General features: G+C 46.6%; 1 protein-coding gene across 2 annotated transcripts in view; it reads left to right on the forward strand.

Annotated features, from left to right (window-relative positions):
- The window catches only part of TMEM268 (transmembrane protein 268), a 133,237-nt gene that overhangs the window by 98,357 nt on the left and 17,590 nt on the right, over window positions 1-17,290 (forward strand). For both annotated transcript variants that reach the window (XM_077479046.1, XM_077479045.1), the window contains exons 5-6: window positions 3,839-3,988; window positions 4,065-4,175. In XM_077479046.1, the coding sequence (XP_077335172.1) occupies window positions 3,839-3,988; window positions 4,065-4,175 (261 nt within the window). The remainder of the gene's footprint in view (window positions 1-3,838; window positions 3,989-4,064; window positions 4,176-17,290) is intronic.

Below are 17,290 nucleotides of genomic sequence, written 5' to 3' on the forward strand. Positions count from 1 at the left end.
GGCCCAGCACTAGTAGAAGCCAGGATCCGGGGAGGGAGAGGGGGGGGGTGAGCCATGATGTCTCAGTCAGGGGGACAACTAACCCAGGTAGTAAAGCTCGGGGCTTACACACACCGGGGCCTAAGGCACACAGTCCTCCTCAGTAGAGAGTTACATCAGGGAGTCAGTAAACAAGGGGGGAGGGGAGAAAGAGCAGGAGACATCATGGAACGACATTAGAAGCATAGGTTGTACAAGGTACCATAGTTACCGGGGCCTGGGTAGAGTGTCCAGCCACTGTGAAGCCTCTTCCGGCGAAGTGAAGTAGCGGGTGGACTCCCCATCTACTACTCGAAGGCATGCAGGGAACAGCATACCGTATTTAATGTTTCTCGCACGTAACTGGGCCTTGACATGGTCAAAAGTCTTCCTCTGCCGCTGGGTCTCTACGGAGTAATCCGGAAACAGCATGAGACAGGCATTGGCAAACCGTAGCTCAGGGATTTTCCGCGCCTCACTGAGGACCAGATCCCGATCCCTGAAGTTTAGTAGATGCATAATAAAGGTGCGGGGAGGGGCACCAGGCGGTCCCCGCATGGATGGCATCCTGTGGGCCCTCTCCACCGCATAATGGGGAGAGAACGCCGCTGCTGGTAGGAGAGTGTGGAGAAGATGCTCAGCAAAGGTTGCGGGGTCTTGTCCCTCCTCTCCCTCCGGTAGGCCCACCACGCGGAGGTTGTTCCTTCTGTTCCCATTTTCGCTGTCCTCCGCTCGGGACTCCAGCGCCCGCAACTGAAGAGTATGGAGGGAGGCATGGTGGTCTCTGAGGGTATCTTCGGTGTCTCCCACGGAACTTGTCCATATCGCGACGCACCAACCCCGCATCTGTCTGCAGGAGGTCAATTTTCGCCGTCAGGGTCGTTCTGCACCCCGAAATAGCCTGCATCAGCGCTTGAAATCTGTCCTCCTCCGCGGTGGCCGGGTCCTGCGGTGGGGTTTGGGTCGCCATGTTGGTGCCAGCAAGCGGGAGCTGTTGCTGCTTCGCGTTCTGCAGGGACGATACTGGGGCAGAAGAAGTCTTCCGTCTGGAGTTATGTTTACCCCCTCTCATGCCCAAAAGGCCAGTTCAATGACGCCAGGACTCCGATGAGGGCAGAGGAAGGCAGTTCAGCAATGGTGGAACACAGACGATATTACAGGGAGGCAGTTCAGTATCGCTATGGCACAGGCGATAGCGCAGGGAGGCAGCGCAGTAGTGCTGTGGCACAGGTGGAAGCACGGGAAGGCAGTTCAGGATTGCTGTGGCACAGAGCATAACACAGGGAGGCAGGTTAGCAGTGGTGTGGGACAGATGATAGCCCAAGGAGGTTGGTTGGTGCTGTCATGACATAGATGGTAACTGGAGGAGGCAGTGCGACATGACAGTGGCATCGAGACTGGCACAGGGAGGCAGTAGAGCCAGGTTGCGGCACAGACGCTAGCCCAGGGGAGTGAGTCAGTATTGCTGTGGCACATATAGCATCACAGGAGTGCAGTGCAGTAGTGCTACAACACAGATGGCAGTACAGGGGTGCAGTTCAGTAAGGCTGTAGCATAGAAAGCAGTACAGGGGTGCAGTTCAGTAAAGCTGTAGCATAGATAGCAGTACAGGGAGGCAGTCTAGTATGGCTGTGCGCAGAGACTGACACAAGGCAGGCAGCTCAACACCGCTGAAGTTCAGTGGGTGACACAGGGGAGGCAGCGCAGCTTGCTGTGGTTAGGGCAGAGATGGTGGCTAGGGGGAAGCAGGCTTGAGCAGCAGGTGCACATTACCTGAGGCTGTCCCGGTCACAGTAGGCCGCAAGATGGCGGCGGGCCTCGGGCGTTAGAAATCGGCTGCCACGGGACCGCTAGTGGCCGATGGGGGGGGCCCCCACAGCTCTCAGCACACTCCAGGGGATCTCCGCCAGTGAGCTGCCCAGATTGATGCCGCCTGGTCCGCCGATCGCGGGACGCGAGCCCGCGGAAGGCGGAGGCCTCTTAAGCCTCAAGATGGTGGCGGGTCCCCGCCGTGTAGTACCTCTCCAGTCCGGCCGATCCGTCTAATTTCTGCTGGAATAGATGTTCGGTCTGTCTGGTAGCTGGTGTGGAGGATGTGGAGGGTCTCCAGGCCAGCGGCGGTGCAGGATGGCGACGGATGGATGGAGGATCAGTGGAGCGGCACGTCTATCCCCCTCTACATCCGGACACGCCCCCCGAAAATAATAAATTTAATAAATTTTTGAATAAGGCTGTAACAAAATGTGGAAAAAAGTGAAGCGCTGTGAATACTTTCCAGAGGCACTGTATACAAATCAGACATTGAGGGTCAAGGATTCATTTTTCAACCAAATGTTAAAATGAGTAGACTCCAGATGTGCCGATTACAGCATCTCAGAAATTGTTGACCTGCTGGGATCTTCACACAATAGAGTCTCTAGAGCAGGGTCTCAACCATTTCAGCAGAGAAACTCTCGAATTAGCTTTCCAGTCTTAGGGAACCTCTGCTATTACTCTATCTACAAGTCATAGTACATTAGTTTGATTGTCAGTGCGAAGAATGTTCCTTAAGCTGGTACCAGCCGAGATTCAAACCATGAGCAGGCTTATTGTACCCAAGCCGATCCAGCGATCGACTTGGGTCCAACCAGCAGGTTACAATTTTATATGCAATTGCCAGAGACTATAGCTGCTGCCAATAATCGCTGTGTTCTCCTGGCAGGGACAGATTCTCATGTGCCATCCAACCACAAGTGGAAGCAAAGAAAATTGCTGGATTTCCCCAACAGTCAGTGTTGATGGGCGAATCGCTCCCACAGCACTATTGTATTGTGCCAGTGAGGAGCCTTTACTGCCAACAGAACAGCTATAGCTGGCGGCACTAATCAGTCAGGAAAAACCTTACAGACCTGGTCTTATACCAGTTAATTGATAGATTTACTTGTGTACAACCAGGATGACCAAACATTCTTCGAAATTTGGTTGGTCTCTGCCGAAATGGACAAATTTCAATCCATGCTTTACACTTGTGGTCATTGGGAAGAATCCCCCCCCCTTACAGATACAGCTGTAGCTAAAAAAAACTCAATGGCGACAATGGGAACTCATGTGAGGCAAAAAAAATGCTCAAGAAACCACTGCCAAGATTTGGAGGTAGCCTGGGGCTCCAGGGAACCCTAGTTGAGAAAGACCGCTCTAGATTTTCTCAAGAATGGTGCAGAATACATCCATAGAGCAGAAGTTCTGTGGCCAAAAATCAGACAAGGAATGTTTTCTGCTTTAACTGTCTAAGCAGCTTCAGTTGGATTGATGACCCACCATTTTGGGTCCAATTGAGTGGTGGTAATTTATACTGAAAAGAACACAGTGAAAAAGGGAGTTTGAATCAAAACTTACATGGCCTAGTCCTGGTAGCTGGTGTATTAAACAGTGGGGAGAATTGGATATTTCTTTTTAAGTACAATTAGTGCTTATTGTAAATAGATGTAAAAAGGAAAGCTGACCAAACTAGCAGAATTTCCTCGGAAATGGTTTGATCGTGACGAGAAAATTTGGAGGAGCAGAGATGAAATATTGGAAAAGCACTGCATAACCTGTTGGCGCTATGTAAATCCTTTATAATAATAATAATAACAATAGGGACCTGTTTAATATGTCTAGGGTTTAACGCAAGTAGTAGGTATTGACAAAATTTTAAGATCAGTTGACTCAGTGATGGAAAGATCAAATGCTCTGCTGCTAATTTTTCAGAATGTCTGTACTAACAAAATTCTACTGGTGTATGACCAGCTTAAGGATTTTCTTGGCATGGGCTGTCGTAAATTCACGTTTAACCTTCTAGATCCTGTATATCTCCATTTGGATCAATCTCTACTCCACCATTCAGATGTTTACTAGCGGCCAAAGCTGGGTCACCAGTATCCCTGTCACTCTAACAGCTGTCTTTGTCACAGCCGTGGTCATCATAATCCTCAATCAGCAACAAAAAAAGGTGAGTAGAATAAATGGATGTAGGATTTGGATCCTATGTCTCAGTTCTAATTCTAATTATCCATCTATCACAATAGATAAATACCAACACTGACATCATGCTGGCAGCAGCCAACGAGTCCTTCATGAAGTACAACGTCCTACTGGGCATAAGTGACCGGTCTCGGAGCTGGCGAAATGCCCCATCTGTATCCTTTACACCACAGAATACCTATTGTCTGCATACACTATGTTACCACAAGTATTGGGACACCTGCCTTTACACATAGGATGCATTAAGGTGAAAACACCTGGCAGTGACCGACCCCCCCCCCCCCCCGGCCCTCGTTTTACTTACCGGAGCCCCTTCATCTCTCTCCGGCGGGGACGCGCTGTCCCTTTCTCCACAGAGTCCCATCTCTTGATTGGATTGATAGCAGCGCAGCCATTGGCTCCTGCTGCAGTCAATCAAATTCAATGATGCCAGGGCCGAGTCATACATTCGGCGTCTATTGAACTGCTGAACTTGGGAGCTCAACTGCAGTGTAACACCCCCCCCCCCCCCACCCCTCGGGAGAGTGCTTCTCCTAGGGGGTTACCTGATGTGGGGAGGAGCCACGAGAGCCGCCGGGGGACCCCAGAAGAGGATGTTCAGGGCCACTCTGTGCAAAACGAGCTGCACAGGGGAGGCACGTATGACATGTTTGTCATTTTAAAAAATGATCCTTCACAATCACTTTAAGTTTTCGTTGTTGACTTCCTTAAAGTATCCCAAATGTTCATAGGCGGGCTGCATTGTAGCAGAGAATATGGGGTTGGGTTTCCTTTTTAATGAATAGGTCTTCTGCTGACCACACACAGCAGTTTTAAAGCTTTACTAAACTCAAAACCAAAAATGTATTCTTGCATCTTACCAATCATTTGATGGTGGCTGCATCTGTTTTCTTTTCTTTGGCTTTTTTCCCTGTTTTGACATCATGATCTGGCCAGTAATATTCCTCCTGTATTTGTGAGACAACTCTGTAGGAATGAACACAGGAGGCACAGCAGACAGCAGCATCGTCAGTCTGAGGGGAAGGAGAGTGTTAAATGTATTAGCTGATGCACTAAAATTAAAAGCCCAACTCTAATTCATACTTTAAAATCAGTTACAGCAAACAGTTAAGAGGTTTGTGTCATCCATGTATACTGATACATTCAGCTGGAGAGTTTGTCCTGTGAAAAAGAGACCCAGACCCTGCTGGCTGTATTACCAGATGAAAATAGAAGAAAGCCTGAAAAAGAAAAAACAAATGCAGCCATCACATCTAAGCCCTTGTACACACGGTCGGAGATTCCGACAACCAAATTCCGTTGGATTTTGTCCGTCGGATCTTGTCCGAAACCGTTGCATACACATGGTCGGACAAAGTTGTGGGAAAATCCGATCTTTCAGAACGTGATGACGTAATTTCATTACAATGGGACTACGTTCAGGCTAGTAGCCAATAGTTTTGATGTAGGAATTTGATCTGAGCATGCGTGGCACTTTGTCCAATCGGAATTCTCTACACATGATCGGAGTATGTCCGATCGGAGCATTTTGTCGGAAAATATTTCCGGCAAGTTGGAAAATTTGGTCCGACGGATATTCCGACGGAAACAGTCCGATGCAGACCACACACAGTCAATATCCGACGAAACGCTCCGATCGTATACATTCCGTCAGAATCTCCGATCGTGTGTACAAGGGCTTAGAATTGGTAAGCTACGATATTATAAAAGGTTTGCTTTCAGTTTATTACTGCTCTAAAGTGTGACTAAACCCACATCATAATGTATTACATGCAGTTCATACTCTGTCACTAATATTTGTTTTCTATATTCTGCAAAAAACTTGGTTGATCCTGCTGCTCTCCATCTCGCCCTTTTGTTCATGTCTCCAATTCAGCTGGGGATTTTGCAGCTGTGATGGCAACTCTGCACATGCTCAGTTTTCAGCGAGTTTCTATGCAAAGCATTTCCTCCCGATCACATCTGAGCAGCCCATGCGACTGTAGAGTCACACATGTGGGTGTATACACAGTGCTAACTGACAGACCACTCCCTCCAGCTTAGATTAGGACAGGGATCTCAAACTTTCTAAACAAAGGGCCAGCTAACTGCCCTTCAGACTTCAGGGGGGCCGGACTGTGGCCATTGATAGTAGAAAAGGCCTCGCCAGTGGAAGGACTTGTGCCTCGGAGGAATTATGCACCATTGTTACTATCAGTGAATGAGATGGAGCCCCAAGGGCCACAGATTTTTTTATATTAAAATTACAATGCCATCATCCACATAATTATATAAGGGACAATGCAAATTTAAAGGGGTGCATTTAGTATCACTTTAAGTGAATGCAAAACATAGTCTACTGGCTCCCCTTTTGTGTGCTGAATATACAAGAGTGTTTTGTTATATCTGTTCGATAAGTGCTAAATACCTGTCGATCCTGCCAAAAAGCAGTGTTGCTCTGTATATTTCAAGACTTTTCAGCTCTCGGGTTCCTCTGTAGACTATAGAACACTGCTCCTATGTTATAAAGATGAGACGAGGGGGACGTTTTCTGTAGCTCTAACCCACGCCAGCAGGGAACACATGGGACTGTGGAATATTCTCAGGAATACTACTGGTACATTGTGCCACACCAGAAGGACTGGGCCGACTTCTCAATTATTAGTACTATAGAAGGGACGAGCTGCGACTAAATGAGGAGGGTGCAGATCAGCTGGGAGTAAAGATAACCAAAAAGTTAGAGGGGTTTTAAACTAGTAGACCGGGGGGGGGGGGTCCAGAGGTAGAGATAGTCAGCACGTAACATATTCCAGAGGGTAGTGTTGGGGGCATTAGTGGTAGGTTGACTAAAGCACATAAACCCAAGTTTAGTAAAGTCCTAGTTGCAATATCGGAACACCCAATAAGACTGTTTATAAGGTACAGAGGCAGGGCCATCTTTAACATGGGGCAACTGCCCAGGGCCCCAGCTATTGTAGGGGAATCCCAAAGCAGCCAAGCTGTCCCTGGAGTCCGCGCTGCCTGACGGAATTTTTTTTTCAGCCAGAGTTCCGCTCCAACGCTACACACATTGAGCTATATATAAGAGCAGAGGAAGGGGGTAGAGGATAAGAAGCCCCTCCATGGACATGCATGTTGTGCAGCCCGGCCCCGCACTGATGGTTTTTAGGTAATGGAGTCTGAAGACAGGGGCGGGTGGTATTGGTGATGAATGCTTGATATTGAAAGAAGGGGGTGTGGCATGGTGCAGGAAAACTGCTATGCATTGAAGGGGTGGGATTGGTACCAAGGAATGCTATGTATTGAATGGGAGGGTTTAAGATGGGGGTGAAGGGGGCGGGGGGGGGGGTCTTGGATGTACACAATGCATCATTCAACCCTGCTTGTGTATTGTGAGTCTGTGGGCACACATGTATTGTCTTGTTGAGTATTGTCAGGAAGCTAGTTTTTGGACAGGGTATAATCCCCATTAAATTTTTAGGTACAATGCCTGGTGGGTGTGGAGATGTGACTCGGAGTACATCTTGCGGCATGTATGCGATCCTTGATCATCTGATCGAGGGCGAATACTGCCGTACAAAATATAAGCACATGATTTCCTGGAAGCCCAGGTTCTGAATCTGGGGAAGCAACTGTCAGCACTGAGAAGTCCCTCATACTAAAGGAGAGCCAGGAACATACCCGGTAGGTGCAGGCAGGGGCCAGCACAGAGGCACAGGCACTAGGAAAGAATAGATAGGTGACAGGAAGGGTAAAGGAGGAAGTGCCAGGGAATCTGATCCAAGGCTGGAGCATCCCAATAAGTACACTCCATTGAGTGGCATTGGTGAAACCAGTCAAGGACCAGCACTGCTGGAGCTGAGGGACTCTCCTAGCTGCCAAGGAAGAGCTCCTCAAGCGAGAGTGGGGGAGGGGGAAGCTAAGGGAAAGGAAAGATTCTGGTGGTAGGCGACTCAGTTCTTAGGACAGAAAGGGCAATCTGTAACAAAGACCTGAAGCGCTAAACTGTATGTTGTCTACTGGGCGCTCCGGTTCAGAACATCATGGATCTGGTGGACAGGCTACTGGGAGGGGCTTGGGAAGACCCGGCTGTCATGATGCACGTTGGCACCAATGACAAAGTCAAAGGCAGATCGTGTCCTAAAGAATGATTTTAGAGACTTAGGAGCTGAATTGAGCAAAGGGACCTCCAAGGTAGTATTCTCAGGAATACTACCGGTACATTGTGCCACACCAGAAGGACTGGGCCGACTTCTCAATCATTAGTACTATAGAAGGGACGAGCTGCGACTAAATGAGGAGGGTGTAGATCAGCTGGAAGTAAAGATAACCAAAAAGTTAGAGGGGTTTTAAACTAGTAGACTGGGGGGGGGGGGGGGTCCAGAGGTAGAGATAGTCAGCACAGAACATATTCCAGAGGCTAGTGTTGGGGGCATTAGTGGTAGGTTGACTAAAGCACATAAACCAAAAGTTAAGTTTAGTAAAGTCCTAGTTGTAATATCGGAACACACAATAAGACGATAGTATATGACCAGTCTAAACTACGTGGCATGTTCACCAATGCCAGGAGCCTGGCGGACAAGAAGGGTGAACTAATGATACTGTTGTACAAGGAGGATTTGGATTTTGGGGAAATTTCAGAGACCTGGTTCAACAGCTCTCATGATTGGCTGGCAACCATTCAAGGCTATACCCTTTATCGCAGGGATAGAGAAGGTAAAAAAGGGGGGGTATGCCTATATATCAAGAATAATGTACAAGTGAATGTGAGAGATTACATCACTAAGGGAGCTAGGGAGGAGGTGGAATCCTTATGGGTAGAGCTCCAAAGGGATGAAGTTAAGGGGAAATTACTACTGGGAGTATGCGCTATAGGCCCCCTAAGCTGAGGAAGGAGGGGGAGATGGATCTCCTATCACAAGTTGGATTAGCAGCAACTTTAGCAGCCGATTTTAGGTTTCAAGAATTTGGGATGTCATTTAGGTAATCGATTAGTTCCTATGATTGTCATCACCATCTAGTGGCCAATATGCATATTTGTTTTCATTTAACCATTTCAGGAAACTATACTGCATTTTGGCCACTAGGTGGAGCCAAAAATCATAGGGATTAATCTATTATAGAAATTGCACAGCCTGCACAAATTTGTGTCAGTTATCTGATGAATATTTTATAAATAGAACCCGATCGTGTCTAATATGCATTAGTATTTAGAAGTGTTGCATGGTATTTTAAAACATTCTGTGAATTGAACAGTACTTCATTTTTGCTGCTTAAACAATCTGTTTTAGCTGCCTGATTACTGCAAATAAGTTTGTTTTGATTTCTGTTAATTCAGCTACGTATAAGATGCCATCTTTGGAACCTCTGCCCCACGATATGGAAATCCAATTACCTCTGTTGAATGTTTAGATTGAAATGGGGGTCTTCAAAAAAATAAAATCAAACCCCACCCACACACATCTATATCTTGCAGAACCTGAATTTCAAGACGACCTACCACCCTACTGAATAATTCAGAGCTTTCTCTGATCTTTACATGAGCATAGTTAAATATTATGGTCTGCTCCAATCAATGTCCCCCCATCTTGGAGCAAATCGTTTCCTGGTACAGCGATTCCACTTGTTTAACTCTCTGGGGATTCAGATCTCAATTTCTCCCCCTGAATACATTTATATATTCATTAATATTAAAGCAGACCTTCACCTTTTTTTATGGTTCTCCTCCCTCCCCTGCCTCCTCGCCCTTGCTTCTTCCCTATTATAGAATTGCAAGAAAGAAAAATGTTAAATACATATTGGAAAGTTCAGGTCTGTCATTCTCGCGTTCACACTGCTGCAACATGAGATTTGACTTGAGACCCCAAGTTGCATGACATGTCAAATTCAATGTTTCCCTATGAGAGCCATCTTAAAGTGTTTCTGCACCTAAAAAAAATATTAAAAGCCAGCAGCTACTAATATTGCAGCTGCTGACTTTTAATAAAATCACACTTACCTGTCCCAGAAAAAATTCACTCCAGATCTGTTCTGGATGCGTTTCTGCATGAACATTTTTGGCGCACCCCAACACGTATTTGATGAGTTTTCGGATGCATTACAGATGTTTTTCTTTTCCTGGGTTTTTCTACTGTACTGGGGTCCAGTGCATTTTTGATGCATGTTACAGCATTCATGTACAGTCCAGTGCAGGAAAAAATGCCCTAGAACTGACCACACTGGTGTGAACTGTGCCATTGTAAACACTATAGCTTATTTTCCATGCATTTGACGCAGGAAAAAAAAAAAAGAAAACATTAGGCTGCATGTGGTGTGAACTGGCCCTAAAAGTTTTCCTTTTGATAGTAATGGAGGTACTCTTTAATCACCTTTATGAATGTTATGGATGGCTTTAATGCCCACACACTGTCGCTGTGCAGGCGATGTTTATGTGAGCATGTGCACAAAGACCGAGCTGTCAAAGTCAGTTCCCAGACTGGTCTAAAGAGGTAGACAATGGGTCCACCTTCTGATCATGTGACCACTGATGATAACCGCCAATCTTTCCCCCCTATCCCCTCCTCTACGTGTTCCAAACTGTTTTTAAAGGATGCCAGGGTGAGGTGGTCAGTGCTGATACAGAGTATTTGCACGAGTACTTGTACAAATGTTTCAATACCTAAAACTGATACCTTTGCGGTGCTATTTTGAGCCCCATACAAAATGAATGGGCTCAAATTGCCCTGCAAAGAATCACATGGGATTTAAACAGGAATGCGCTATGATTCCTGTCCAAATCGCATGTGACTTCCCGCACCGCTCCTGTCTTAACCCAGGCTTGTCATAGTGACTTCAGCCTGGGTAAACACAAAAGTGGTACCCAAAACCGCATGTTATTTGAACAGAAATTGCGTTCCTGTTTGTCGCATGCAATTCTTTGTAGTGCAATTTGAGCCCATTCATTTTGTATGGGCTCAAATGGCACTGCAAAGAATCACACTATCTTAACCGAATGTATCGATAAAAATCCGGTATCGGTGCAACCCTAGTCTAAACCAAGAACAAACATTTACCATGTTAAAGTTTAGCAGTCCTTAGATGTGTCCATTGAATTTGTTTTCTTTTAGTACATTTTCTGCAAGTTCATAAAAATACCCGTTGATTGTGTCAGAAATTTTTCCTTGTTATTTCCTGTGTACTGAGCTGAAATTGTGAACTTTGTTATCAACCTTCCCAGCTATCCTCTGAACTACAAAATAATCCCCCTATAGCTAATGGTGGCAAGGGGAAGGTATTGTAGTCCAAATCAGGAGAGCAAGCTCCTCCATTCAGTGCAATGAGGGAGGGTTGTCACCTTTGGACAGGAAGAGTTTTGCTGGCAGGATCACAAGGTGATAACAGGAAAAAAATCTGAAATGGGAAACCAATGCCGCCACAGCATCTAAGGGCTAAGGTAAGCGGTTCGTTTTTTGTGTTTAACCACTTAAGGACCAGGCCTATTTTTCAAACCCTCATACAAAGTCAGGATATGACAAAACGCATCAGCCGTGACCTACCGGAAGTGACGTCTGCGCCTCAGGACTGTGTTCCATCAGCCGAACAACCAGGACGTTGTCCGCTGGTGTACACAGCGGACGCTCTGCTTCTTTCTGGTGGCCGGAACCTTCAACAGGCACAGTGCACTTTATTTTATGCTTCTAATTTTTGACATTTGGTACTTGTATTGGGGGGGGGGGGGGGGGGATTTGAAATGAATATGCGAAACAGGACTATACTATGTGGTTATTTTATTCCCTTCAAATGATACTGACATCTAGTGGATGGTCAAAGTGGAGCAGTGGAGAAGTTTTGAATCTAAAGGCGCATTATTGCTGGTTCCTGGTGAGTGCATCCCCATAGGGGAGGTTGTGCTGCACATGGTGAAATCTGGGTGAAAGCTTTCTTCAGATTACAGCAAAGACCTTTATATATCTCTCCCCTGCTACTACAGTTTTTTTTTTCTTTCATTGACTAAGAAAATCTGTTTTTACTTGAATGTGGACAAAAAAGCGCTGCTACAATATTTTGAGAGAGGATGTTTAATTGTAACCTTTTTAATATTGTCTTTACATGTTTGTTCATTTTAAAGTGGCTGGTTACCAGAATATATTTAACCGCAGGTGGTTGGCACGGAGTGGTATTCATTAGGGCGCATTACGTACACTTTCTTTTGTTATAGAATGTAAGAGCCGGTTCACACAGGGTCAACACGACTTCCAGCGCAACTTTTGGAGGCAACTTGAACACGACTTGAGTATGAATAAAAGTGCGACTTGGAGCGACTTCAACACGACTTTAAGTCGCCCCAGGCCAGGCTTTGGCCGTGGCCAATCAGAATAATCAGCTCTTGAGGGGGAATTCCACACCAAATTTTAAATAAACCGGCATGGGTTCCCCCCTCCAGGAGCATAACAGGCCATTAGGTCTAGAATGGATTTTAAAGGGGGAACCCCCCCACGCCGAAAAAAATGGCCAAAATCCATACCAGACCCTTATCCGAGCATGCAGCCCGGCCTGTCAGGAAAGGGGGTGGGGAGGAGCAAGCGCCCCCCCCCCCTCCTGAACCGTACCAGGCCGCATGCCCTCAACATCGGGGGGTGGGTGCTTTGGGGAAGGGGGCACCCTGCGGCCCCCCCATCCAAAAGCACCTTGTCCCCATGAGGACAAGGGCCTCTTCCTGACAACCCTGACCGTTGGTTGTCTGGGTCTGCAGGTGGAGGGGCTAATCGGAATCAGGGAGCACCCTTTAATAAGGGGGCCCCCAGATCCTGGCCCCCCCATCCTATGTGAATGAGTATGGGGGTACAACGTACCCCTACCCATTCACCCGGGGGAAAAAAAAAGTGTAAAAAAAAATCACACAGGTTTTTAAAGTAATTAATCAGCGCTGTGGGTCTTCTTCCGACTTCTCCGCTCTGTCCGGCATGGTCTCCTGCTTGCCGGTTCTTCTGTTGGCTCCTCCGCTATCTTCTTCCAGCTCTTTTACTAGCAGAGAAGCCAGGTCTCCTCCATCGTCCTTCCAACGCTCTTCCGCTGTTGACAACGCTCTTCCGCTGTTGACAACGCTCTTCCGCTGTTGACAACGCTCTTCCGCTGTTGACAACGCTCTTCCGCTGTTGACAACGCTCTTCCGCTGTTGACAACGCTCTTCCGCTGTTGACAACGCTCTTCCGCTGTTGACAACGCTCTTCCGCTGTTGACAACGCTCTTCCGCTGTTGACAACGCTCTTCCGCTGTTGACAACGCTCTTCCGCTGTTGACAACGCTCTTCCGCTGTTGACAACGCTCTTCCGCTGTTGACAACGCTCTTCCGCTGTTGACAACGCTCTTCCGCTGTTGACCACGCTCTTCCGCTGTTGACCACGCTCTTCCGCTGTTGACAACGCTCTTCCGCTGTTGACAACGCTCTTCCGCTGTTGACAACGCTCTTCCGCTGTTGACAACGCTCTTCCGCTGTTGACAACGCTCTTCCGCTGTAATGGCTTGTACGATGTGCACGGCAATTTATATAGGTATGGGGCGTGGTCACTGGGTGATGTCACACAGTGACCCCACCCCTTATGACATCAAGTCCCAGCATGCCCTAGGACTTTACGTCATAAGGGGCAGGGTCACGGTGTGACATCACCCGGTGACCACACCCCATACCTATATAAATCACTGTGCACGTCGCACAAGCCGTTACCATGGAAGAGCGTTATGTCAACATCAGAAAGAGAAAGAAGAGGGAAGGACAGAGGAGACCAGGCTCCTCCGCTAGTAAAAGAGCTGGAAGAAGATAGCGGAGGAGCCAACAGAAGAACCGGAGAGCGGGAGACCATGCCGGATAGAGCGAAGAAGACCCCCAGAGCTGATTAATAAATTCCTTTAAAAACCTGTGTTGTGTTTTTTTATTGACACTTTTTCCCCGTTTGAATGGGCAGGGGTATGTTGTACCCTGTACTCATCCACATAGGGTAGGGGGCCAGGATCTGTGGGCCCCCTTATTAAAGGGAGCTCCAGGATTCCGATAAGCCCCCCCACTCGCAGACCCAGACACCCAACGGCCAGGGTTCTCTGGAAGAGGCCCTTGTCCTCATCAACATGGGGACAAGGTGCTTTGGGGACCCCCTTCCCCAAAGCACCCACCATTGTTGAGGGCATGCGGCCTGGTACGGTTCAGGAGGAACGGGGCATTTGCTCATCCCCACCCCCTTTCCTGACCACCGGCCAAGCTGCGTGCTTGGATAAGGGTCTGGTATCGATTGTGGGGGCACCCCCACAATGTTTTTTCGGCATTTAAGGGTTCCCCTTAAAATCCATACCAGACCTAAGGGCCTGGTATGCTCCTGGAGGGGGAATTCATGCCGTTTTTTTATTTAAAATTTGGCATGGAGTTCCCCCTCGAGAAATGATTATTCTGTGAGAGAGGCGACATTGTCGCTTCAATGTAGGTGGAGATCCGACTTGGAGGCGACTTCCATTGAAATCAATGGGTACAAGTCACCTAGAAGTCGGATTGAAGTAGTACAGGAACCTTTTTTGAAGTCGGAGGGACTGCTATAGTGTACATTAAGACTGCTCCATTAACATTGATTTTCTCAACAGAGCGACTTGGGGCGACCTTAAGTCGGATCCCAAGTTGCCCCTGTGTGAACAGGCTTTTATTGTGTACAGTGGTGTGAAAAAGTGTTTGCCCCCTTCCTCATTTCCTGTTCCTTTGCATGTTTGTCACACTTAAGTGTTTCGGAACATCAAACCAATTTAAACAATAGTCAAGGACAACACAAGTAAACACAAAATGCAATTTGTAAATGAAGGTGTTTATTATTAAAGGTGAAAAAAAATCCAAACCATCATGGCCCTGTGTGAAAAAGTGATTGCCCCCCTTGTTAAAACATACTGTAACTGTGGTTGTCCACACCCGAGTTCAATTTCTCTAGCCACACCCAGGCCTGATTATTGCCACACCTGTTCACAATCAAGGCATCACTTAAATAGGAGCTGCTTGACACAGTAAGGTCCACCAGAAGATCCTTAAAAGCTACACATCATGCCGAGACCCAAAGAAATTCAGGAACAATTGAGAAAGAAAGTAATTGAGATCTATCAGTCTGGAAAGGGTTATAAAGCCATTTCCAAAGCTTTGGGAATCCAGCGAACCACAGTGAGAGCCATTATCCACAAATGGCAAAGACATGGAACAGTGGTGAACCTTCCCAGGAGTGGCCGGCCGCCCAAAATGACCCCAAGAGCGCAGCGACGACTCATCCAAGAGGTCACAAAAGACCCCACAACAACGTCCAAGGAACTGCAGGCCTCACTTGCCTCAGTTAAGGTCAGCGTTCATGCCTCCACCATCAGGAAAAGACTGGGCAAAAATAGCCTGCATGGCAGAGTTCCAAGGAGAAAACCACTGCTCAGCAAAAAGAACATCAAAGCTCGTCTCAATTTCTCCACAACACATCTTGATGATCCCCAAGACTTTTGGGACAACATTCTGTGGACCGATGAGACAAAAGTGAAACTCTTTGGAAGGTGTGTGTCCAAGTATATCTGGCGTAGAAGGAACACTGCATTTCATAAAAAGAACATTATACCAAGCGTAAAATATGGTGGTGGTAGTGTGATGGTCTGGGGCTGTTTTGCTGCTTCAGGACCTGGAAGACTTGCCGTGATAAAAGGAACTATGAATTCTGCTGTCTACCAAGAGATCCTGAAGGAGAATGTCCGACCATCTGTTCGTGTACTCAAGCTGAAATGAACTTGGGTTCTGCAGCAGGACAATGATCCTAAACACACCAGCAAGTCCACCACCGGATGGCTGAAGAAAAACAAAATGAAGACTTTGAAGTGGCCTAGCCAAAGTCCTGACCTGAATCCTATTGAGATGTTGTGGTATGACCTTAAAAAGGCCGTTCATGCTCGAAAACCCTCTAATGTAACTGAATTAGGACAATTCTGCAAAGATGAGTGGGCCAAAATTCCTCCAGGACGCTGTAAAAGCCTCATTGCACGTTATCGCAAACGCTTGGTTGCAGTTGTTGCTGCTAAGGGTGGCCCAACCAGTTATTAGGTTTAGGGGGCAATCACTTTTTCACACAGGGCCATGATGGTTTGGATTTTTTTTCACCTTTAATAATAAACACCTTCATTTACAAATTGCATTTTGTGTTTACTTGTGTTGTCCTTGACTATTGTTTAAATTGGTTTGATGTTCCGAAACACTTAAGTGTGACAAACATGCAAAGGAACAGGAAATGAGGAAGGGGGCAAACACTTTTTCACACCACTGTATATCATTTCCCGAGCAAACAAAAAGCTTAAAACTGACACATTACAGGATCTGTTTATAAAACCTTTGTTGGGACAAATATTTAAAGCATTCGTGCAAGCTGAACCAAATGTCTAAGCCCTTGTACACACGGTCGGACATTCCGATGGAAAATGTCCGATTGGACCGCGTTGTCGGATAATCCAACCGCGTGGGCTCCATCAGATTGTTTCCGTCGGAATATCCGACCGACAAAGTTTTAGAGCTGGGCTATAACATTTTACAACATGATCCGATCGGACTTTGTCCGATTGTTTGTAGAGAATTCCAATTGGACAAAGTGCCACGCATGCTCAGATCAAATTCCCAGACCAAAGCTATTGGCTACTAGCCTGAACGTAGTCCCGTCGTAACGAAATAACGTCATTACGTTCCGTACGATCGGATTTTCCAACAACTTTGTCCGACCAGTTTTGGACAAAATCCGGACAGATTTTGTTGTAGGAATGTCCAACCATGTGTGCAAGGGCTAAGAGATTGGGGCTTTTGTCGTTCGCTCCATCTAGTGGCCAAAATGTGGCATTGTTCTCTGAAATACCTCAATGAGAAGATTGTGCCACATTTTGGCCAATAGGACAGCATTTTATTCAGCCTTCACAAATACTTCTGACATTCATGCAATCAATGTGTTACTGCAATTTTATGAGATGCACTTGTATATCATTCAAAAAGCAAAACTCATTTTATATAGATGCATTACACAGTGATATTTTTAGTTTAGTGATAATTTTTAATTTTGATGATTATGGCCAAGAACTAGTGAGAACCCAAAATTCGGTATCTCAGAAAAAGAGATTACATAAGACCAATAGAAAAAAAAATTTAATCCAGAAGTGTTGGCTTAGTGAAAAGTATGTCCAGGTACAGTATAGTATGCACTCAATGCTTGGTCAGGGCTCTTTTGCATGAATTATTGCATCAGTGTGGCGTGGCATGGAGGCGATCAGCCTGTAACACTGC

This window comes from Lithobates pipiens, unplaced genomic scaffold (assembly GCF_037356315.1).
Source record: "Lithobates pipiens isolate NorthernLeopardFrog02 unplaced genomic scaffold, aLitPip1_a1.2 Scaffold_1, whole genome shotgun sequence".
In the NCBI taxonomy this organism is placed as follows: Eukaryota; Metazoa; Chordata; class Amphibia; order Anura; family Ranidae; genus Lithobates; species Lithobates pipiens.